General features: G+C 36.3%; 1 protein-coding gene across 1 annotated transcript in view; it reads right to left on the bottom strand.

Moving 5' to 3' along the window:
* The window catches only part of DNAJC3 (DnaJ heat shock protein family (Hsp40) member C3), a 960,700-nt gene that overhangs the window by 256,309 nt on the left and 679,731 nt on the right, over positions 1-24,660 (bottom strand). The window contains exon 9 of the mRNA XM_044072989.1: positions 2,079-2,199. Coding sequence (XP_043928924.1) covers positions 2,079-2,199 — 121 coding nt within the window. The remainder of the gene's footprint in view (positions 1-2,078; positions 2,200-24,660) is intronic.

Genomic DNA, 24,660 nt, shown 5'->3' on the forward strand with positions numbered 1-24,660 from the left:
ACTTTTTTGCCCCATCTCTCCAAAGCTCTAGAATCCTTATCTGATGGAATAGGGTTCTTAGCAGTGGCAGCCTTAACACCCTTAGGACCCTGAGAAATAGTTTCTGGATCAGCAGTAGGATTTTTATAAAGAAATTGCTGGGAGTCAGGGACTCTGTAATATCTATCAGGCTTTGCAGGGGCTGGAGGAAAGGAGTCAGGAGTTAAATTAGCCTCAGAAAAGACATAATCCACAATATCCAAAACAGGAGGTATAGCCAGGGGTCTGTGTTGGGGAAGAAGGAAATCCCTAAGCCTTCTCTTAGATTCAGAGTACTCCTGTCCTTCCCAGTGAAAATGTTCCCTCATGTCATGTAAAGTTTACCCAAAAGACAAATCCTCAGGGAGAGAAGATGAAGGAATGGATTCCTCAGCATCAGAATCCTCATAAGGAGGGAAAGTATAATCCTGTTCAGAGGAAGACACTGAAGAGATAGATGCCTGATCAGAGGATTCATAGTCCAATTCTTGTCTTGGCCTTTTGTCTGGAGGGGAATGTGAACCACTAATCATAGTTAGTAAGTCCTCCGCCATTTTAAGCATTTGTTTTTGAGATTTAGGTCCCGGATCAGAGGAGGCCTGGGCTTGAGCCTTTGTTTTAGAAGGAGTCTTTGCCTTTGCCTTTATCTGAAGCTGCGTAGGCCTGAAAACCCCCCCCGGAAGCCGGTACCTGCACAGCGGCTCCGGACCCATCTGAGGGAGCACTATCCGAAGGTCCTGCACCTGGAATACTCAAAGGCCTAGTTGGCTCCTCGTGGTAGTCCGTTTCGGCAAGCGGTTCTGTAATGGCTGACAACAGGGGCTGCGAAAGAGCCTCACTGACGACGGCTGAACCTGCAGCTGGCTCTGCTTGTGAACTGTCGTCTGATTTGGACCTCAGAGGCCTATCCTTATCCTTGCGCCTTCTGTGAACTCCAGTAGTCGGAAGCGTGTCCGACGACATATTGTAATTAAATCGCCTGCCAAAGTAATGAAAAGCAAAATCGTATCTCCGCTTAATAGTACGCTGATTAAATCTAGCACAAAACCGACAACTAGCTACGTCATGGTCAGGGCCTAGACAAGGAATACAGTAAGAGTGGAAATCCTTATGAGGTATTTGCTTCCCACATGAAATACAATTATTAACTTTTTCTGACATCGGACTGGAGCAAGAAAAAAGTTTCCCCAACGGGGTACTTAGCTTTGAGAAGAAGAAAGTCTTCGGAATGAAGCACCAAAAATATCAGGAGTCAGCCGACCGGCACTTGCGAACTGCTTCCACTGCACGGCAAGAAAGACTGGAGAACATGGCGTCGGCTGGGAGCTTTGTACCCCTGGGTGCTCTGACGTCAGGGAGGATGACTGCACAGCCGATGCCGGACCCAGACTTTGGGATTCTGGCCGACCGAGGGCTGCCTGCTGCAGGAAGAACCCTACAGTGATGACTGCAACAGTGAAACACGATGAACATCAGTAAATGCTTTAAATCGGCTAGCGCACTTGAGTGTGTAGCCTACCAGTTAATTTAAACAAAAACAAACTTTAAAAGTGCAAAAAAGTTCAGGAAATCAAACAGTAATGCAGTAAATCAATTTTGCAGAGCTTATTTAGTTATAGAAACTCACTTTTCGGCGAGAATAAGCAGTCGGAAATAAGTAGCCAAAAAATACTTATAAATCAATGGAAAGTCACTCTTCCACTCGCTGCTGCTTGTAGAACTCTGCAGGACACCACGAGGAGCTGTGCTGAGTCAATTACAAGCGCAAAAGCGCACTCTAGTTCAGACATTCATAAAACAAAATACAAGCAAGTGCGAAATTAAGCTAAATAAAAAAAATAAGTAAATGTATTTCTTGTTCTCTTGTATGCTCGGTAGTTTGCTTCTGGCAGTTACATTAGGGACTATCAATCATTACAACTGCACAACCTTAGCTGCACTGTGAATGCATGGCCATCTGTAGAAAATATTACACAAATCTGATATTCAAAAACACTGTACAGTCCAGTGTGGAAAAATTGAGAGAGATGACTTAAGTAAAGTTTTATCAATATTCATACCTTCTTCATATTGCTCATCCAAAATATAGGCTTCTGCCCTGTCCTTCAGGGCATTTATATTGGCTGGATCTTTCTCCAAGACTTCTGTACACAAATTAATGGCTTCTCTGACTTGTTGACTCTGTAAAACCAGAAAAAATGCACCTTTGCTAGATTTAGCAGATATGTTCCATTTCCTTTTAAATATCAATTCCATTACCAAGATGGCATTGACATAAAGCAATACATTCATTGACTACTCATCCATTTAATATACATAAAAAAAGAGTAGTTCAACATGGCACTTGGGTAAAACAAAAAACAATATGAATATCTATTCATTTTAAAACCACATGTTGAATACTTATTAATTTTAAAACTAGGATAACAATAGCATACAGTTATTTTTATCCTTGTACTAGTTATTTAACATTGTTAACCAAGTAAGTGAACTGGTCTAGGGCCCCTGTACATTCACGACTTGATATCACACACAATATACAAACATAACATTTAGCTTTCAGGGACATACTAGTATATAGTAAATTGACCATATTAATTTAGGTCAGGTTACTGAAACCTTTAGAATTTTTTAAAAATTAGGCAACCTTCTGTAGTGAAATAATAATACATCTATATTTAGAAAGGGTACTGTATTTGTTTACTAAGTTTACAAAGTATTGACAATTTATGCTAACAGAGGTAAAGCACTGAACAAATATTACCAGTTTCAGCCTCAAGTGAAATAGAATCCTCAATTCTGTACATGGGTATTTCAACATCCTATACTCTATTGCAAAGTTCAGGGTGTATAGACAACAGCTTAATGTAGGGTATTTGTATACAAAGTGTATACATAAGATGTATAGCAATATTTTTGGCCACAGCAGTTGTAACAGCAGGTACTCAAGAATACATATTTTTTTTTATTTGCAGAGTTTAAAAGGATCATCAAAGCAATGACATTTCTAAGAATTGGTTAATTACCTTTTATATTTTTTCTTAAAAGTGGTAAAAACTGTGAAACTTTGAATTTCTTGTGGCAGTATGTTACAGCTGCTTGTTATATCTTCTGAGGCTGGTATTTTACTATCTATAACTATTACTACTACTAGATTTCTTAGTGAGTAGGTTGATTCTTTTCTCCTCAATGTGATAGTTAAGGGTGGACAGTATCCATAACTTAGTTTAAATATAAACAAGCTTAGCAGAAAATGAATTTGTGTAGTTATTTCACACAACTGGCTTTATTTAGATATAAAGGCACAGCGTTGTTGTTCTGGGGTGAGGGATATGAATTTGTATATTTTGTTGTCTGCAGCTTACAAGTCACATGTCATGTGCTGAGTAAGGACTATTTATTGGTAGTGTATATTCTACATGAGGGGTAGGGATGTTCAGAGTAATTGCTCTCCTATCTTTTACAGTTACCAAATGTGATAGCTTGTAAGAAAATTTTAATTGGTTTAAAACAGTGTGCACTGTAGTTTTCCAGGTGCAGAATTTGAGAGTGTAAGTTGTTGAGAACCCAAGATGGGGGCACAGGTTTCCTCGGGGATCTTAGGTGTCACAGGTGTATTAACCCTTTTAGAAACTGTTTGACCTACAGCCTAGACATAACAGATGGATGGTGGAGTAAACAGGTTGGCCTTGATAGAGGAATATGCCAGACCTGTTTTCATATGCTCACACAAGAAAGATAAGACAAAAGAGAAGCCTCTGATTTTGTGGGGTCCTGACTGTTGGTATGACACCATATAAAAATTCTCTTCCATTTGACTAAGTAAAATTTTAAAGTGATGGGTCTCCTCGTCTCCTGAACAACCTGAAGCACATCCTCAGAAAACTGGTGTCTGAAAGCAATCAGAATCTTATTATCCACAGGCTTAGGTTGACGGATGATAGGTTGGAGTGAAGCAGTGATAACTTGTGCTGTGTGATGAGGTACACACTTTGTGGAATAATTTGCGGTGATTGCCTCTGGTTAACAATAGAGAAGGGGGAGACCATGCTTCCTTGGCCAAAAGGGAGTCAGCAGTATTTTTGTTTTTTTTTTATGGATCTTGGGGCATAAAGAAACCTCTCTGCCCACTGAAGAGAGTGCATTTGTCCTCTATGCCACGGGGCAAGGAGTCCTAGTGAACGAAGGGGAGCTACTCTCTGAGGCAAATAAATCCAACTTCAGTGTTCACCACTTGTGGACTATGTATAGGAAGACCTGTCTGTTGAAGATACATTCATGGGGGGGGGGGGGGTCTTCAATGGACCTACTAAATAAGCATGTCTGAATGGACATCTTCTCCCAGGTAGCCATGTCCCAAGCAATCTGAGCCATCCTGCATAGTTGGTATGCTCTGGTTCCTCCTTACTTGTTGATGTACCACATGACAGTACAACTGTCAGTGAATACTCAAAGAGGGCCTGGTTTCCAGAGGCATGATAAAATCTGAAAGGCTTGAACAAGAGCTCTCATCTCTTTCAGAATGTGTTTTTCTTTTCCTGAGGCTGGACTGCCAAAGGCCTTGGACCTTGTGGATGCCCATCCAAGCACCCTAAACCTCGTCCGAGGTGTCTGTGTATACTTCTTGACTTGGAGTCTGCACTTTGAAAGGCAGACCTGGACTGTGGTTCAACTCAGCCAGACACCATAAGATCTTCTTATGACAGGGTATGAGAGAGAGATCTTTGTGTCTAGGAGTGAGAGTGTTGTGACCTTACAATTTTCAGGTACCACAAAATTTTCCTGATATGCAGCATGGCTAAAGGGATCACTGTAATGGTTGCAGCCATAAATCCCGATACCCTCAGAATTTCCTTAGCTGAACAGACTGAGGGTGGAGGTTAGGGACCAGAAGTAAATTGTAAGGCTTTGCACCTTTTCCTGAGGTAACTAGGCCTGCATCTTTTTGGTTTCTAATCTGCAGCCCAAGAAAACTAGGTCCTCAGTGGACTGGAGGGAGGATTTATTTGTAGTTGACTGTGAACCCAAACTACAGGAGAAGGTTGAGAGTGAATTGGAATTGTTTTAATAAGATCTGCTGCAAGTACGCCTGAAAAAGCAGACTGTATAAAACAGGGGAATATCTGAATTCCCAAAAGGCAATCACAGGAACTAAACACTTTGTGAGTACTCTGTGGGTTGAAGGAAGCCTAAAAGGCAAAGCAGTAAACCGAAAGTGAGATGAACCTGTAAATAACTTCAGGAAGTTCCTGCAGGAAGGATGAATGGGAATACGCAGATAGGCATCTTTCGGATCGAGAGAGACTAGGAATGCCTGTGTGAGACTAAAGGGCAACAAGGTCTAGAGACAGAGAGAGAGCGAGCACATTTTAAAAGCTGGCACTTTGAAGAATGTGATGATAAAGAGAGATTCAGTATAGGTCTCCACTGTCCTTTTCTTGAAACCAGGAACAGTGTGGAGTAAACCCCCCTTTCAACAAATTAAAGAGTCACTGTTTCTACTGTGCCTTTGGCCTGCAATTCATGAAGAATGGGGGGGAAGAAGCTTCAGCCAATTGTGGGGCGGAGGGAGGTATGCAGTTGAAGGAAGGGAGCTCCTTCCAGGACATAACTCTTTTTTTTTTAAGATGGCAATTACCCACTTGTCTGTGGTAATCTTTTTTCCTAGTTGAGATGGACAGAGTGAGATTTTTTTTGACGGGTAGGGTAAGACCGAGGGGGAAGGGGAAAGAGTTTGGAAGATAGTTACAGTAACATCTGAGAAGGTAGGCCTCCCAGATCTGGGGTCCATTTCATTTTTTTTTTCTGGTATTTTTTTTTGGTGCCTTCCTGTGCTTCTGGGGAGGTCTATATTCTATTCTAACAAAACAAGTAGGCTTGGCTGGGAAATTACTCTTGTATCTAGGTACAGAGTTAAGTAGGACTTGGATGCAGTGTTTCATAGTGTTATCTTGTTCCTTTGAGGTTTTGAACAAGCTAGCTGCTTGTGGCCCAAACAAAAGATTTTTGTCCAGGGGTGAATCAGTGAGCTTAGGTTTGAAATCCTCTGGCATGGGCTGGTTGGTACCACGCATATCTGCAGATGACTGAACCCACAGCAGCTGCTCTAGAGGAGTCCTCAGTGGCATCATAGCTGAATTATATGTCTGGCCACTTGAGTGGCCCGATTAACCAGGGATAGAATCTGTTGCTTAGACTCTGTACCCTCCAAATCTACAACTACCTTGTTTACACTGTTAAGGACAAATAACAGCTATCTGGCCATCTGTGTGTGGTAGTTTGTAATTCTGATGGCCAGAGCAGAAGACGCATAAATCTTTCTCTCCACTTATCCACAGACCTGCTGTCCTTGTCTGAAGGAGAGGCATCAGCACTAGGTAGTAACTTAAAAGGTTTTCAGAAGAGAGGTACACAACTGAGGTGTCAGCTAGAAGATTCTTATACGGGAACTAAAGGTCCTCTGGTACCTTGTAGAATCTGAAAGACCTTTTGAGAGCAGGAGGCTGTAAGTCAGCAGCCAAAGAGGTGGATTCAAAAGCACTTAAAAAGGCCTCCTGGATTGGAGGGACAGAAGAGGAGGCAAGGGTGCCCACCTCCAAGAGGTTGTATTATCTCTTTTGGACATCAGAGATTTGCTTAGACTTCCATTCAAAATGGCTCATTATGTGTAAAATGGTCTCCCCAAAGGATGCCTCTTTCAGAGAGGAATCAGATGAAATGGACTCATCATCATCTAAAGGAATTTGACCAAGAAAGTGCATGTGAGAGAAGTAAGCTAATGAATGGTCATCAAAATCTAAGGCCTCTTCCTCTTCAGAGGAAGAAGAGTCAAAAGTAACCTTCTGAGAAGCAGGAGGGAGGTCTATAAAAGAAGGTGGTTTAAGGGCCAAAAGAGCTTTCCACAATCCCTGGGAAAAGCCCATCCACTACTTCTCCCTAGGAGGGGGTAAGAAGACATGTTTGGTCTTTTGTCGCTTTTTCTTTGGGTAGACGTCCGCTTGAACCAAGCTCAGAGGTTCTGACTCCTAATATACCTCATCATTCAGTTTGCCGGCAATCTCTTCCCTAAATAAAATCTGCAGGATGCCTTCTGGTTCCCTTGAAATGATTATTCAAAGTTTCCCTTTCTCAGTAGCAGGTCTCTTCGTATGTGCAATCCTCTGATACCATACTGGCCTTCAGTGGGGTCGTTCTAGAAGGCTTCAAAGTAGAGCCAAACGTACCATGGGTTCTGTATCCTCTACAGGCACACTGGAGTCAGAGTGGGCAGAGTGTCAGGCCTAGGCCTCTTGAGTTTTTTTGGATGAGGAGGTACATTCAAAGTTATGGTATCTACCATCTTGGATTGGGGCCAGATGCTTCAGTCATTTGGTCTCCAAGAAAGTGTTGATCTCAAGACAGCTAAGATAGCAAAGTCTTGGGCACAAAAGACTGACAAATGTAACAAGCCTTATAGTACTGTTCTGCACCTAGGCAAGAAACTTTGGGGATGGTGGAGATCTTTGTAGGGAATCTGCCTACCACAATCACTCCTCCTAGCTGACTAACAAAAATACAGCAAAACCAGTTTATATAAGGAGGAAGTTTCCACAATGGGGCACTTAACTTATTTTGAGAAGCTAATGGTACCAATGACCACACAAAATCAGCCAGAGAGATGCGAGACCTGCATATGGGCTGGCGGCAAGATAGTCTGATGATTTATGCTTGTATGTCCATCTATACATTGCTACGCTTGCGAGCTGAGGTCATACTTAAGACACATGCAGCATGGAAAGTTTAAGCTTTGTTACCCTGGATGGAGTTCAGTAGTGAAAACTCATTTATTTGGAATACTACAAATGTGATTTCAGTCAGAACATCTAAAAGTCATGTAAGCACCCTGTTCAGGGATACAAAACAGAAGTTTCTTTATTTGGATTCTGATTACAGTCTCTGGATGGCCTCTATAAAGAAAAGACAAACGCTTTAAACATGATTCTAAAGTGCAAGTAACCACTGGGTAAAGCTAAACAGTCAATATGAATTTCTCTGTATCGGAATTGAAGCTGTACCACACAGTAACACACACAGCCCTATTTGATTTCTGGTAGAAGTACACTACTAACATCAGGTTCTACAATGTTGCTAGTCCTCTCTTTCTCTCACTCACAAAACCTTATGACTGGAAATACAGAGCAGAATGGCTGGAACCATTACATAATGACATTACCTAGCTTCACCTCTTTCCAGACCAGCAATACATTTCAAAATTAACATATTTTCTCAAAATCTTTATTTATTTATTTTTAAACAAAAACATCTTTACTGAATTATCACTTAAGACACACGCAACCATACATTTAAATAAATGAAAACAAACCATAACATAGTTTCATTTGCAAACATTACACATCACATATCTTCTATACAGTTATTGTCAATCAAGCATTACATAGCTCATTAAAATCCTGCCTTCTCTTAAAACTCATTCCTTGGGTGTGGGGGGGTGGCCAGGATGAACACTATGTAGCAGCATTTCCTTTCAGCTCTACCTCTTCAGAATTTCTATGACAGGATTTTTTGGGATATAATAATCCAAATTGCAGTTTTTTTTACATATTTGGAATCATCTAAGCCTCTACTTGGATAATATATAAAATTTGTTTTTCAATTTTTATATTTATTCCTGTAAAAAATACTTGAAACAATCTTCTGATACCAGATTACAATATGAGCTCCACAAAATCTTCTCATCAGGAAACTACAATAAAGAAAGAACGTCAATCCTTATTAACAAATATTCAACAACTATCAACAAAAATTGACAGAATGGACTTGAAGCTAGATAACTTCAAAGAAAAATGTACGCAACAAATGGAAACCTTACATGAAGATCTTAAACAGAAAAAGCAGATTACAGGAATAGAAACATCACTAAATGACACTGACAGCAGGATTCAAGAAGATGAACATGATATAGAATTTCTCTTAAAACAAAATACCTTTCTTCAAACAAAAATAGATGATCTAGAAAATAGATCACGCATAAACAATACAAGGATCTTTGGGTTACTAGATAATATAGAAGAAAATAATATGAAGAAATTCTTAACCTCATGGCTTCCTGAAATTTTAGAACTCCCTGAAGCTCTTTCCTATGGAATTGAACGAGCCCATAGATCTTTGGTTTCTTCCAAAAATAGCAAAAGCAACTCTACAAAATCTGTCATAGTGAGATTCGTATATTCACATGACAAGGAAATGGTTTTAAAAACTGCCTGGGCTAAAACAGCAATTAAAATAAAAGACAGTATTATTCACTTTGACAATCACTATTCTTCTTCTGTACTTGCCAAAAGAAAGCTGTTGTTATCACTGCTGAAAGAACTTGAGAAAGCCCAAATAAAATCTAATTTACTATTACCAGCTAGACTGAAAATATTTCTCCAAAATGGTCCAAAAATATTTGAACTAGATTCTACCATTACTTTCATTAAATCTAAGATCATCGACAAAACTGATGAAATGGAACGGGCAAGTACTAGTCTTAAAAGAACTGCTGACAATGGATCCTGGAAAACTTCTGAACATAAGAAAACAAACAAACAACAACCTTTCCTTTATTTAATTTCATCTTATGACCCAGAAGTTTGTGGAAATGAAAATGGTTCAACAGGTGAGTGTCGTTGCTCTTTATTTTTATATCCAGATTATGTTTTTTTCTTTTTTGGAGTAATTGGTATTAATTATTTATTAGAATATGGTTGCATGATGTGCATTAACTTAAGGTTTGTTTGCTAGTTTTGACATTCCCATCGTATTAACTGTATGTAGTGTGTTTTGATGAGTGCAGCTCGATGGTATTCTGTTATAGATAAGACTGTTTTGTTCCCTTGCAATTTTGCTACTCCTTTCTATACTGTTGATGAAACGCTTGTATGGCTGATGGTAATCATGAGCATCGTAAACAGAAGGGTATGAGCTGTTATTACTGTTTCCTTGGGCTAGTGGTTGCTGTCATTAAAACTAGATCCTCTGTTACAGGACTGGCCTTATTATATGCATATTTGTTTAAACGTTCCCCGCGGGATAGTGTTAACTATGCTGCGGGGCGCCCTTGATGACTAATTTGAGTGTGACATCGAGATCGGATGTTATGTGCTGCAGGTGGGGTAGTGTGGTGTTTTGACGAGGATTGATCCCGGACAGTCCCAAGTGTGTGGCTGGATGAATGGGACCCTTTCTTTTGGATGGTTACATTTGTATTAACACTGGTGATGTTAAGTGGTAGTTGATCAGAGCTGATTTGCTTGTTGTTACTGTCTGGCTTTTGGACTGGGGGTTTTGGTTGGTCTCTGGGCCTGACAACTTTTTTGTTTTTTCTATACTTTACGCCGAGAGGCATTGCTTTCCCAGGCATGCCACGAGATATTTCAGTGTCTTAAAATAATCTAAAATTGCTTACAGTTTTCCGCTGGAATCTTTTGAATTATTCTTTAAGCAGCAGGCTCGTGGCTTGGTCTCCTATGGCTGACGAACATGCAGTATGGAAGCAAGCGTCATTACCATGACGACAAAAACATTGCAACCCTTGAACTCCAGCCTCCGCACTGTCCGGATTACCGGAGTACAACTGAGAAGAAAGAAATCTGTCATTTAGCGCCAACTAACTATAAGAGACAATAAGGGTACTTATTAGTGCCGATTTGCATTTGTCTTAGAAGTTTGCAGTTGGTATGAATTATACATTTGATAGTCTGGAATGATTTATTTGATATTTCTTTGAGAGACTGAGAGTTGGTGGGGTGGGATCCTTGACATGACAGAGAGCAGAGAATGGTGCATTTGGTGTTTCCGGAGTGCAGTTGACAGGGTGCTGTGCTGTATCCTTTGATATGAGACGTATCATGGAAATGTCTTGCATGTGCAAATGCTTTACAAAATGCTCAAATCCGTTTGCTCCCATTAAGGCCTGAATTACTTGCCCATCTATTACATAACTATGGGTATATGTCTGAGTAAAAATTACACAAGTCATCCAGAAGTCCTACAAAAGGCTTAATGGTTCAAAGTAGTAGACATAAATCTACTAATGGTTGGTACACTGCTACGATAAGTAGAATTTATGACTAATACATACTACTGAGCTATTAAAAAGGCAATCAGAGGATTTCTAGCACTAGAAAAAAAAAGATATTTTTGAAGCACATTATCCCAGCACAGCTTATATAGCTTTATTGGTTCTTATAGAAATAATTCTGACCAGAAATCAAAACGGTGCTATAATGCATTTAGCATGGGTAGTACACTAAGAGGCCTAAGGGAAAGGTTTCACATGTCATTTGTATCCTAACACACTTGCAAAATCAGCCCCATATCAGCATCCTTGGGATGCAATAAACACATGTTTAGGAAGGAGTAAATCTCTACATGTCAAGAAAGTGTGACACTTCCAGTTCTCCACCACTATTGTTTTCCTACCTGGAAGAGAAAAATATGAGACATACATGTTACAAATATTAAAGTCTGAAAAAGAGAAGGACCCACCAGATAAACACGACAGTGAAATAATAGTCTTAGTTGGCATCATGTCCTCTGAGTAGGTACAATCAGGTGAGGAATTTCGGGTAGAGATGCTAAGCATTATCTACACTTGGAGACAAGGAATAATATAATGCAGAATTCTAAATAGTTTTGTCATATCTTCCATGGCAGCATTTTAAGACAGCACTTTATAATATTGTGCTGTTCTTTTATTAACTAGAGCATGGTAGTGCTCAGTTCAGCCATATCGAAAGACATGAGGTAGGTAAAGTACAACAGTAGAATATTTCACAGAATGGAGTTTAGGAGATATTACTCATGTTAAGAAAAGATGTTTACATGTGATATAAGTTAAATAAATCATATTATACTATGTGATGGGATATGCCCATTTTAGATGGGAGAGCAGCAGATTACTCACAGATTCATAGGCAAGTACTAGCTGTATCCATTTTAAGCCTGGCCACTCTCTCAAAATAACATATCCCATTTGGTTACAGACTGGCCATACCCATCCCATGGTTGATAGCTATATATTACTCCTAATGAGAATAACTGAGATCATACCATAGATACTTTGAGGGGACCCATGCATGGGAAAAAGCATTTAGGAGTTGGCTCTGTAGATTAGTAGTACAGGGGCAGTACTGGGGAAATTTTCTATTTCCCATCCAAATGAAAAATAATAAAAGAAAAATAAAGCCTTTCTTGAAGTTTTAGAATATTAGAGGGATAAGTTATATTTCTCATTTTTTGTCTAATTATACTTCAGTATGCTGGGGCTAATTTGTTAATTGCTTTCACAGGGGAGATTATTAGGAAGGGTAAAAAGCTCTGTAATGGAAAGATTTCAGCCGAGACAACAGCTCTTTGGCAGCAATGGCTTATTTAACTTGTTTACTTAGTAGGCAAGATATTTTATAATTAGAAAGAGTTTGCTCTAACAGCAGGCTGATGCATATGTTTTTTTTTTGCTATAATTTCATCTTCTATACATGTACACCACTAGAAAATGGGAACTATACATTCATTCAACATACATGCATACATACCACTAGAAAACAGGAATTCATGATCTTATTTTACACACACACACACACTTCACTAGAAAACAGGAATTTATATACTTCTCTAACTTTATTTAATATAATTTGCTTACTACTAGAAAACTGGATGCTGTATCCCCATCTTACATATATATATGTATATATATATATATATATATATATATATATATATATATATATATATGTATATATATATATATATATATATATATATATATATATATATATATATATATATATATATAAGTACTACGGTTTCATATATTATAGTTTAAGAGGCTATAATTTGATTATTTGTTCTCAAAAATTGACAACTGACAATTTTTAGTTAAGAATATATAAAGTATCATAACACAAATATTGGCTCATTAAGGTTTTCATATACAATTAAATTATTTACATTTAGATCTTCAGTATTGTTGATAAGCTGTTTATAAGTTTAATATCTAATAGATACATTTGATTCTTCATAATAGAGTTGCTTAAATGATTTTACTCAGATGTTTTTCACTCTCTATAACCATTTTGTTATTGTACTTGAAATGTCTTAATACTTTTAAAACTAATTTCTTTAAGAGAAGTTTATATCAGTGCATAATAGCTTAGAATTAATGTACAAGCCATATTTTCGAATATATAATAACATATATTTAGGTAGGAGTGAACAACGGTGGTGGTGCTGCGGTAGCATTGTCGCCTCACAGTAAGACGCTGTCTGGTTCGATTCTCAGCTAGAGCGTCTTCTGCGTGGATGGGCGTACCTTCGTTGAAGGTTGTGCATCAGGCCTGGCAAGCCGGTACGTAAAAATCAACTGCCAATCATTAGCGGACCGGAGTTCCGCTGTGGCAACCCCTAACCGGGAAAAGCCGAAAGACACAAACAATTTAGGTAGGAGTGAATGGTTGTTGCTCACAGATGTCGCTCAAATTAGGAGTTTGTAATACCAGGAGGGTTTTGGGTGAATACTTTGTTATAAGTTTATGTAACACACTTTTGTTAATAGTATTTCAGATCTTCACTAAATTTTATCTAGCTGAAATTAATTTAAATGTATTATTTTTGAATGTTTTGTCATACAGTTCATGTATAATTATAAGTATTCCTCAAGATCATATATTAGATCATAAAGGAAAGACAAAAAGAAAAAAGAAAGAACAGTCAACATGTATTGTTAAACAAACATAATATTTCATGACCTCTTTAAACTGCATAGCAATCAATATTAATGGTTTAAATTATCCAAACAAGAGAAGATCTTTAACTAAATATCTTAAGTGAGCAATCCAAAGCCAAGTGTGTAACCCTCCAGTGGCAATAAAACGAAAAGCAGAAATTCAAAGGAACTTCAAATAAGATGCATTCATGAAAAATAATAAAGTTTATTCCAACGAGTGAGCGCTTTCGCCAAAGGCTTCTTCAGACTCTTAAAACAATGAATAAAACTGTTTGAATCATTTTTAAAACAACCTTAAGTTTCCTATTGGACATTACAAATTAATTTGTCACATGTTATCTTGTCTTAAAAGAACAGAAACTCAAAAAGTTAACATCGTTAAATGCAACAATATTTAGAAAGAATGCTTCCATCCAAATATATTACCTGCCCCCTCCCCATAGCACAAAATCATTTTTTGGACAAAAGAAGGTCAACCAGCAGGGGGAGACAGAAAAGGAAAGGATCGTTAGACGAGCAGGAACAAGTAGGCCCCACGATAAAGAAAATGTGGGGGAGGCAGAATCATTGATTATGAACCTTTCCGGTAGGGTCTTAAATGAATATGAGAAACAAGTCCTAAATAAAGGACTAAGTTTTATTCCCACTAAGAACGGTGACTTAGTGGACACTATCATAGAAACCAAAATGTTCATTCGTAATTTACAACTAAGGCTAGAGTTTGGACAGCTTGATGACAATTCAGTCAAGAATAAGCACCGTCCAAATAGCACTTATGTTCCTCAACTTCACCCAACAATTGAGGTGTTTGGCAATGTTGTGGAAGATGACATATACAAATGCTATCAGGAGAAAACACCTTCAAGACATGGACGCAATTTGAACTATAAGCAGAGACAAGCATTGTATTCACTCAAAGATGATAGCTCTATAATAATAAGACCAGCTGATAAAGGTGGCCCCGTGGTCATCATGGATGATATATACTACACTAACAAAATGTTTCAAATGTTAAATGACAGCAATACTTACTCCATACTAACTAAGGACAATTTAATAGATATGGTGTTCAGTGTTTATAATACCTTAGATGACTTAGTTATGTCTCTGGACATAACTCAACAACTCTATGAGTACTTTAAGGTGAATAACCCCATTATCCCGATTATACAGGGACTCCCCAAAGTCCATAAGAACAGCGTAGATCCACCACTCAGACCCATTGTTGCAGGGCAAGGTTGGGTCACTGAACCCTTATCTATTTACTTGGAAAGTGTATTAAGACCTTTAGTCAATGACAACAGGAATATTTTGAAAGATAGCAAACAGTTTCTCTTAGATTTATACTCTCAAACTCGACCTTTAGGTGAACAGCAACATTACTTTTTTGTGACACTAGACGTAGTCAGTTTATTCACAGTAATTCCTAATGACACAGGAATAAGAATGTTAACAGAATATTTGAAGATACATTCCGACTTTTCGGATAAAAAAGTTGATCTTATAACTCTGTTACTTGAGACTGTCTTGACTAACAACGCTTTTGCTTTTCAAGAAACCATATTCTTACAGAAGGATGGCGTAGCTATGGGCACATCTTGTGCTAATAGTTACGCCAACCTAGTGATGGCTAGGTGGGAAGATGTTCACTTATATGACCATCCACTTTTCAATGAATTTGTTGGTATGTATTGCCGCTTTGTAGATGACCTCTTCCTTATATGGTTGGGTGATGAACCCTCTTTAAAGAATTTCGTTTCTTATTTGGATAACACTACGGATTTTTTAAAATTCACCATGAATTTTTCAGATGAAACTATACCATTTTTGGATGTGGAAGTATTCAGGATGTCCAATGGCCTTATTAATACAACCATTCATAGGAAAGCCTGCCAAAGGAACAACATACTACACAGAAACAGTATGCATCCTGTACATGTATTCCAAAATGTCCTTAAAGGACAATTCATGAGAGTATCAAGGTTGAACCCACAACAAGAGTTCTATGATAAAGGAATAGAGGACATGAAGGATAGATTCCTAGAAAGGGGCTATAAAGAAAAGGAAATATTAGAAATGGTCAGAACTGTGGAGTGTCTAAGAACGAGTACTGCTAAACCTTATTTTATGGCACATGAAGGTAGTATGAAGAGTCCGAAGCCTTTAAAAACTGAAATTAGAACCAACCTCACTTTCAGTAAAATGAATTTGGAGGTGAAAAAAACCCTGGATAGACACTGGGGAATACTGAAATCAGATAGGGATGTTAGTGAGGTAGTAGGACCAGCACCACGTATAACCTACAAGAATCATCAGAATTTAAGAAACATTTTATGCAGACCTAAACACCCGGGGAAAAGCAGACCAATAAATGATAGAAACACAGTACCCTGTGGTCATTGTAAACAATGCATCTACATTAATAAAGATACCACTTTTGAGCATCCTGTTACGAGACGCACTTATAACTTCAGAACTAACACGAACTGTGAAAGTAAGAATGTGGTATACATGGCCACCTGTACAACCTGCAAAAGCTATTACATTGGCAAAACCAACAGATCACTTAAGGAAAGAGTTAGGGAACATATTTACCACATTAGGATAGGTACTGAGACCAATGCCCTAGCTAGACACAACACAACAGCAGGCACCAATCATAATTTTAAATTTTGTGTTATTGAACAAGTTAGCGTGGGTTTTAGAGGTGGTGATCTAATCAACAAAACCTTAGAACAGGAGACACGATGGATTATAAGACTAAGGTCTGATAGGTCACCAGGGCTTAATGATAAAGTGCAACTTAAACCATTTTTAAGAAGTAGAAGACTACGAAGATGACTTAACCTACTATTACCCAAATAGAGTAGTAAGGTAATTTTAAAACTATGTATTGATGTCACTCTTATAGTAAATCAGTGTAAGAGTCAGTCTTTGCAGACTGAATATAACTTTTTTATAGTATTAGTGTTCTGAGCCTCATAGCCACAAGTAGATATGTTCTTAGTTTCAAATCCCAGGAACTGATGGACCTTTGGATATGTTCGGTTTTCTTGTTTTAGCCTTACTTCTGAGCCCATGCCTCACATACTAGTATGTTTTTCCTCCCCTCCTTTCACCACCACAATATATTAGTGGTTATTGGGTATAGCTTTTACATACATGTGTGTATGTATATATATATATGTATATACAAGTGGTTGTATATACGTCTATATATGTGTATATAATTTGTTTACTGTAGCTGGAATTTATTTTGCAACTATGATTGGGGATTTTGAATTATGTGAGCAAGGTACCCCAACCTACACATCATTAGATAGTTTTGATTTATCATTAGGTACAGGCTTAGTATTGTTGCGGATTGTTTATCTCTTCACATTTTCACTTGACCATTCCAACTTAGAATGATGTTATATTTAGCACTAACAATGTATATGGAAGTAGTTGCTTGTTTTACTAGTTAGGGGCCCCACCATCTATGGAGCTTTACACCTAGGAATTATTATATGTGTGCCTCGTGCTATTTTCAAGCTTTATTGTGTCAATTTTTATGTGTTACGCCTAGCGTTCCACTATTTATCTGTTTTTATCTTTTTATTATTAATGCCATCTCTGCCATGTTTAGCGAACACTTTAATAAGTGTACTCACTAGTATGTACACGTTTCATTGTTTTAGATTGTGACACTTTGTGATCGATATATGCTTTTAGGGCATAATCGTGCTTACATATACTGTCTATTTTAGGCACAAGACAGCACGAATATAGGCTTACCTTTATTTCTTAGAAATTTAAACAGTGTTTCTGTTGTTCAGTACTTAGATGCTTAGAACGTGCTTACCGCACGCTGAGTTACTGTTGCGCATGAAGTTAGGTTGTACTCAATTGTATTCAGAGTTCCTACAGCACACGGCGTTTTACAACTTGTAAACAGTTTGTTTTGTGTGGAATCTAAGAGGTTCCTATTTGTGAATTTTTTAATCTTGGACAACAGCCTTTCATAGATATGATGAGGTCTGACTCCTTGATGAGGGACATCGCGAAATACATTATGTTCGCTATGTTGTTTTGGTGAAAGGTACGCTTACACTTCTAGTACAGCGTTTTCACTATATTAGTTTATTTACCTGATATATGTAAAGTTGCATTGGACACACCACTATATATATCTTAGTAGAGATGCTAGATATTGAAACGCGATAATATTCGCTGTTTATCTGTGGATTTTAATGTTTTTAATGTTTTTAACACCATGAGGAGAGAGAATGTTCAGGGTTTTTAATGAATGTAGCAACAGTTTTTTAATGATTGTAGCAATGATATATGATCAAGCATAATGCTCCATATATTTTAGAATGCATCAGGGTATATGCATATATATTTTTTACTTACTTGCATGGACATTCTGTTCACTGATTGTATATTTGGATGGAAGCATTCTTTCTAAATATTGTTGCATTTAACGATGTTAACTTTTTTGAGTTTCTGTTCTTTTAAGACAAGATAACATGTGACAAATTAATTTGTAATGTCCAATAGGAAACTTAAGGTTGTTTTAAAAATGATTCAAACAGTTTTATTCATTGTTTTAAGAGTCTGAAGAAGCCTTTGGCGAAAGCGCTCACTCGTTGGAATAAACTTTATTATTTTTCATGAATGCATCTTATTTGAAGTTCCTTTGAATTTCTGCTTTTCGTTTTATTGCCACTGGAGGGTTACACACTTGGCTTTGGATTGCTCTCTTTTATGTTTACGTGAGTCTCCTGCCTCAACTGATAGCAGCACTGCATTTGGCTTTTTAAATATCTTAAGTTACATAATTCTCAGTGAACATTCCTACAAGAAACTTATTTATTAACTGATGACATCTCCAGGTTAGACACCAATTCTTATAAAATACTGGTTAGCTCTGAGCACTCACAAAAAAGATGGAGTGGCTATATTATGGAAAAATACATTACCTTTACCTAAAATAATTTATATATTCAAGGATAATAAAGGAATGTTATCTTCAATTATTACAGAGTTTAATAACATTTTTACTTTAGTTAACATATACTGGATTCCTGGCATTGGATTAAATACTGCAAAACAGCATATAGACCATATTGTACAATTTTCTAAAGGCAACATAATCTAGCTGGTGACCAACTGTATTTTCGATAAAGATTCTAGTACTAATGACAGGAGAAAAATTTCAGCAACAGCTAGACTACTAAAAGAATTCTCTGATACTTTTTCATTGAAAGATATTAATTACGCAGACAAGCCATTGTTTAAACATTCTATTCACATACACACAATTCATACTCAAGAATAGAGAGAGTCCTAATTTCTAATAACCTAACAGATTGTTTAACTAATAAAAAAGTGAGTTCATGTCCCCTTTCAGATCATAATTCCGTAACTTTTGATCTGTTTGTTTATTCAAACGTTAATGTCCAGATAAAGAGGATCCCAGCTTATATTGCAAAGCTAAAAGATTTCAACAACTTTATATCTAAGGAAGAACACAATTTTATTGAGCTGAATAATACAATCGAAACATCTGAAATATACATTTGGGGTGCCCTAAAAAGCTTACTTATATGGTAGAACTATTGATTGGTATAAAAAGAAAAGGAACTCATGGGACAAAGATCTCCAAGACAGTTTGAAACTTGAAGTTTCAGGAGACATAGATGAAAAAAGATGGAATCAAAGAAATAATATCTTTGAACAATAAATATTAAATCATAAAACCATGATTAGTTTAGAGAAATTTAAATTTATAATTTTTCTACAAATCCTAGGTCCTTGAAAATTCTAGCTAATAAAACAAAAAGGCTAAATAAACGTAATCACATTATTGAAATATACCCCCCCCCCCCAAAAAAAAAGAGGAAGGTTTCTGGACTACAGGATATGAATTTAGAGAATTATTTCTTAAAATAAATCAACCAACTAAAACAATAAATCTCAGATGGGATATTCAATCATTTATTAATAAAAATACTAAAAAAAGGCTAACTGAAGAACAAGTAAATGTAATTAATAGACAGATATCCTTTAAAGACATTCAGGATCAAATAATTACACTTGTACATAATAAAGTGCCTGGTAACGATGGTATTATCCCTGAAATATATAAAATCTTACCTATAAAAGCTCATTGTTACAAACCATCTTCAATATAGCCCAAAATAAAAATATAGTCCCCCCTTCTTGGAAGTATACTTTTATTTCTCCTATTTTAAAACCTGACAAAGACCCTACTGAATGTTCTTCATATAGACCCATCTCTTTATTAAATACAGATTACAAAATGATTATGTCCATATATGCAAATAGGCTTAAATATTTTCTACCTAACCTAGTTGATGAAGACCAAACAGGTTATATAATAAATAGAACCACATATGACAATATTAAAAGAATAATTACTTTAATTGAATCAGTGAAAATTTTAATAATAACTTAACCCTAGTTAGCTTAGATATAAATTGTGCTTTTGATTCAATTAATTGGGAATATTTATTCATTTTATTAGGGGAAATAAACTTCTCTAATAAATTTATTAATCTAGCCACTCAACTATATTATGGTAGTCAAGCTTATATTAAAATTGGCCCAAATGTTTCCCAAAATATACCCATTATAAAAGCAAACAAACAAGGACGTCCCCTATCAACTCTTCTGTTCACATTAATTATGGGACCCTGGGCAAATTTAATTAGAGACAATAAAAATATTCAAGTAAAAATGAAAAAGCAGCAAACCAAAGACCAGGAAGGAACCGGACCACAAAACTTATAAGCTTTCATTCGTTTAATAAAACACCACGGACGTCATCAGAATTCTTTACTTTGTTCTTTGGAGTTTTTTGTTAAAAATATTCAGGGTTACAATTTAAGTCTTAATGAAACATAAAAAATTCAAATGTTTGCAGATGACATATTGATTAGTCTTGGCGGTAATAATCCTTCATTGCAAGAACTCTTTGAAGTCATGGACTCATTTAAAAAAAACTCAGGTCTTACATTCAATAACAATAAAACACAATTTTTTTTAGTTGGTCCAAAAAATTATAGTACACATGATGAATATAAACAGTTTATATCTCAATCTCATCACATAACATATTTAGGTATAATCATTACTACTAATATCAAAGACATCTTACAAATAAATTTCAATAAAAGTATAACTATAGAAAATCTAATAAATAAATGGAATAAGATTCCGTTTTCAATGGATGAAAAATTTTCAATCATAAAGATATTACTTCCTAAAATCTTATATATAATTCAATCTATATCTATACCCTCTCCCACTCATTAATCAAAAAGTTTAATATAATGATTAAGAAATTCCTATGACATCCTATTAAACCTTGGATTGTATTATCTTATATGTATAGTTGGGAAAATGGAGGCAATGCATTACCAAATTTAGAAATCTACTCAATTTCATCAGTGATAAAAACAATCTTGTATCTCATAGATGTGGAATATTCTGCAAAATGGAAAGATAGTCTAACTATCCTATCTCAAAATTAAAAAAATAATGACAGTTCTTATATGTTAAATTTAGTAAAAATCTCATTTATTTGGAGATTAAAAGTTTATTTCTACAACTACTCCTCTATAACATTTTAATCTAATTATATCACTTTAATCTTGTAATCTTTTTAAAATCATATTCATACGTTTAAATGAGAATTGACTATTTCTCATTTACCCCATTGCTTACACACAACAGACTATATTCTCTACAGATTATTCTAAATTTTCACTATTTAAACAAAAAAAATATTTTGGTATCAAATGATGAATAATAATGAATTGAAACCTATTAATACACTTATGGACGAACATGGTTTTGACACACCCTTACGGTTAGATCTACAAGAAGCAAGAAAATATATATTAGACAAACAATCTAATTTCTTCAACTACTAAGAAAGCAGTACCTAAACTTATACACTATTTATCAATTCAGCATAATCTTCCTGTTAAAAATAGTTTGTCATCTATTTACAGGGCAATTAAACTTAACGTAGACACACACTCAGATAATTATTGGAAATTTTTCTCTATCACTAATAAATTGCAATCCTACAGAGAAGGATAAATCAAATATTCTTCAGTCAGCTAGTATGACTATTTCTTAAATGGAGAATATTTACCTGGAGATTCTTGAACAAATCATACCTCACTCCATATAACATAAGTAAGATAACTAAGAAAAATACTTTTTGTTGGCGATGTAATACTGTAATGAATGCAGATGGTCACATATATTTTATGATTGCCTACTTTTAAATACATTTTGGGAAGATGTAAATACATTTCTTTACAGATAACTTTTACTCACTAAATCACTTGTATTATTCAACACACCAGTTTCAGACTGTGTGAAGAAGAGTAAAAACCTTTGCTTTAGTCTATTTTACCCATTGCCAGGAAAACAATTACAAAAAATTGGAAATCATCATATACCTTCATCATAAGAATTGAAAAATCTTCTCTTTGAAGTAATTAAGTTAGAAATGTTGACTATTAAATTCAGATCTATTAGGAATACAACTTTATATAATCAGTGGAAAAGTATACATGAATTATTAGAAAAATAACCAGATTAATGATAATTTTTTAATATCTGTTAATTTACTTAGTTTCTTAAAACAGTTCAATTTTTATCAAAATATTTGTTCATTTCAGTAATGATTTCAATAAACCTGTTTTAAAAAAATTCATTCCTCCTCTAAAACATTATTTTGCATGTACTGTTCCCACAATACCTATTTTTTCTATGTAAATTGCTCCTACCCTTTTCTAAAGATTCCACTTCCAGATCTTTCTTTTATCTCTGTTACTATATTCACTAATTCTAATATGACTGGTTTAGACTTTGATTTCCATTTTCTAGTAATTGTTTCTTTCGCAGTCGCCAGAATTAAACTCACCAAGGCCATACTATGTCTAAGCAATTCAGATCCTGTATCATAGCTCAAAAAATAATTTCCTTAGTTACTCTAAGTTTCTCACTCAGCATTTCTGACAGTGTAGTTTGTAGGGAATTTTTAAAGTCTACCAAATCATTATACTTCTAAAAAATAGGTTTTCAATTACCTCTTTCTTCCCCATCACACCTCCAACATTTGTGATCTACTTGAAGAAAAATTCTTTGTGGAGTGTGTTTTGTGTCTAAAAATACCTATGAAAAATACTTCCAAGCAAAAATTCTTCTAGACTATTGTTACATATTTGGGAGCCATATATTTATATAGGTTTACAATGAAGACCTTGAAACTGCATTGGTCGACCAGCATGTGGTTGACTTGCAGTTTTCAAGTTGGCAGAATGTCAAACCAAAATGCATCAACTACACTACAGTGTAATTCGAACATTTGGGTTCGATACTGTGCAGGGAAATTGTGGTTCACTGCAGAACAGGGAATTAGCCCATTTCCTGATTGTACTGTGATCTCGGAGTAGGTATATTTAATGTGGAAGGGGTTGGGGGTGCAGAACCCCACATAAGAGGTGCAGGGGGGCTTAGCCCCCCTGCAAAATAGTGGAATTAACTTACCGTTGACTGTAGAGTGTAACAGTTAATGTGCATAGCAGGAGGTGAGTGACGTCACCTCATGCTATGTCGAATACATCGAACCACGGTTGTCAATGTATTCATTTTCGCTTTGGTTTACTTTTCTGCATACCAGATTTAGCATTTCGGGTCAACATTCTAAACAGTCGACCGAAGCAGATTCGAAATGCCAACACAACACACACACACAAAACTTCCTCCCATTGTTTCTTTGTGAATTGCTCAACTAATCTCTCTAACCAATCCTTTCTAAACTCTTTCAAATGATTCCTATAATTATCATACAATATTCTATATGCCCTACTAATTAAAAGCAAAAGCTAGACAGAAGGGAGTTAGTATGAGAGTACTGCATGATTAGTGACATCGGGGAGGTGCATTGCAGATGTATGTTGGTCCAAATCTGAGTACAGTTCTTCCAATGGAAGCAGAAGGTTAGAGAAAAGCAGATATGATGCATGTAGTGGGGAATACATTAATGAGGTAGTGCTTAATGCTAAAGTGGTTTTGATGTGCCCAGACAGAATTGAGGCATGATGGTCTTAAATTTTTTCACTGACATGTAAAACACTCTTAATATGCAGAACTGATTCAGAAAGGTCTGTGAAAGCATGCAATTATGTATTGTCTTAAATAAAGAGTGTACCTGGAAAGAGAATGCCCATGCATGTATGTATGTTTGCATACATTTACATATGTATCTTATAAAATGTACGAAAAACTAAAACAATGCTAAGAACTCATGCTGAAAGTGCATATTCAGGGTGTAAAGGGCTGTCACCCCATTGGTTTCTGTCCTGATAAAGACAACATAAAAATGAACAGACTCATGCAGCAGCAATTACAAACCCACTTTCTGGTGGTGGTGGTGGTGGTGGGGGGGGGTAACCTGGGTTGCTCCTAAAGGATGCCATATCCTTTTGAAGGACCAACTATGGTTCCCTATACATGAAGACTTGCAACTCCAAGATTCTGTAAGCAAAGATGGTGGACAGCAGGAAAAATATTTTCCAAGAGAAGGACTTTTATCTGCTGATGCAGCAGGTACAAATGTAGGATGGGCTAGCCAGTCAACCAGTCAATCATAAAATACAGGTCAGAAAGAGGAGTTCTTCAAGGGATGAGAGGGCAGAGGCAGGGATGTAGAAGAATTTTAAGGAACTGCTTAAATAGCCAGTGTTGATCTACCATTCAGTCTTCCATAATAAGGTCACTGCACATAAAAACAACCAACATACACTATGACCATGGAATAACTGAGACAAATCATACAGGTGTCG

The sequence above is a fragment of the Protopterus annectens genome, chromosome 5.part1 (genome assembly GCF_019279795.1).
Source record: "Protopterus annectens isolate FY-2018-M chromosome 5.part1, PAN1.0, whole genome shotgun sequence".
Classification (NCBI taxonomy): domain Eukaryota; kingdom Metazoa; phylum Chordata; order Ceratodontiformes; family Protopteridae; genus Protopterus; species Protopterus annectens.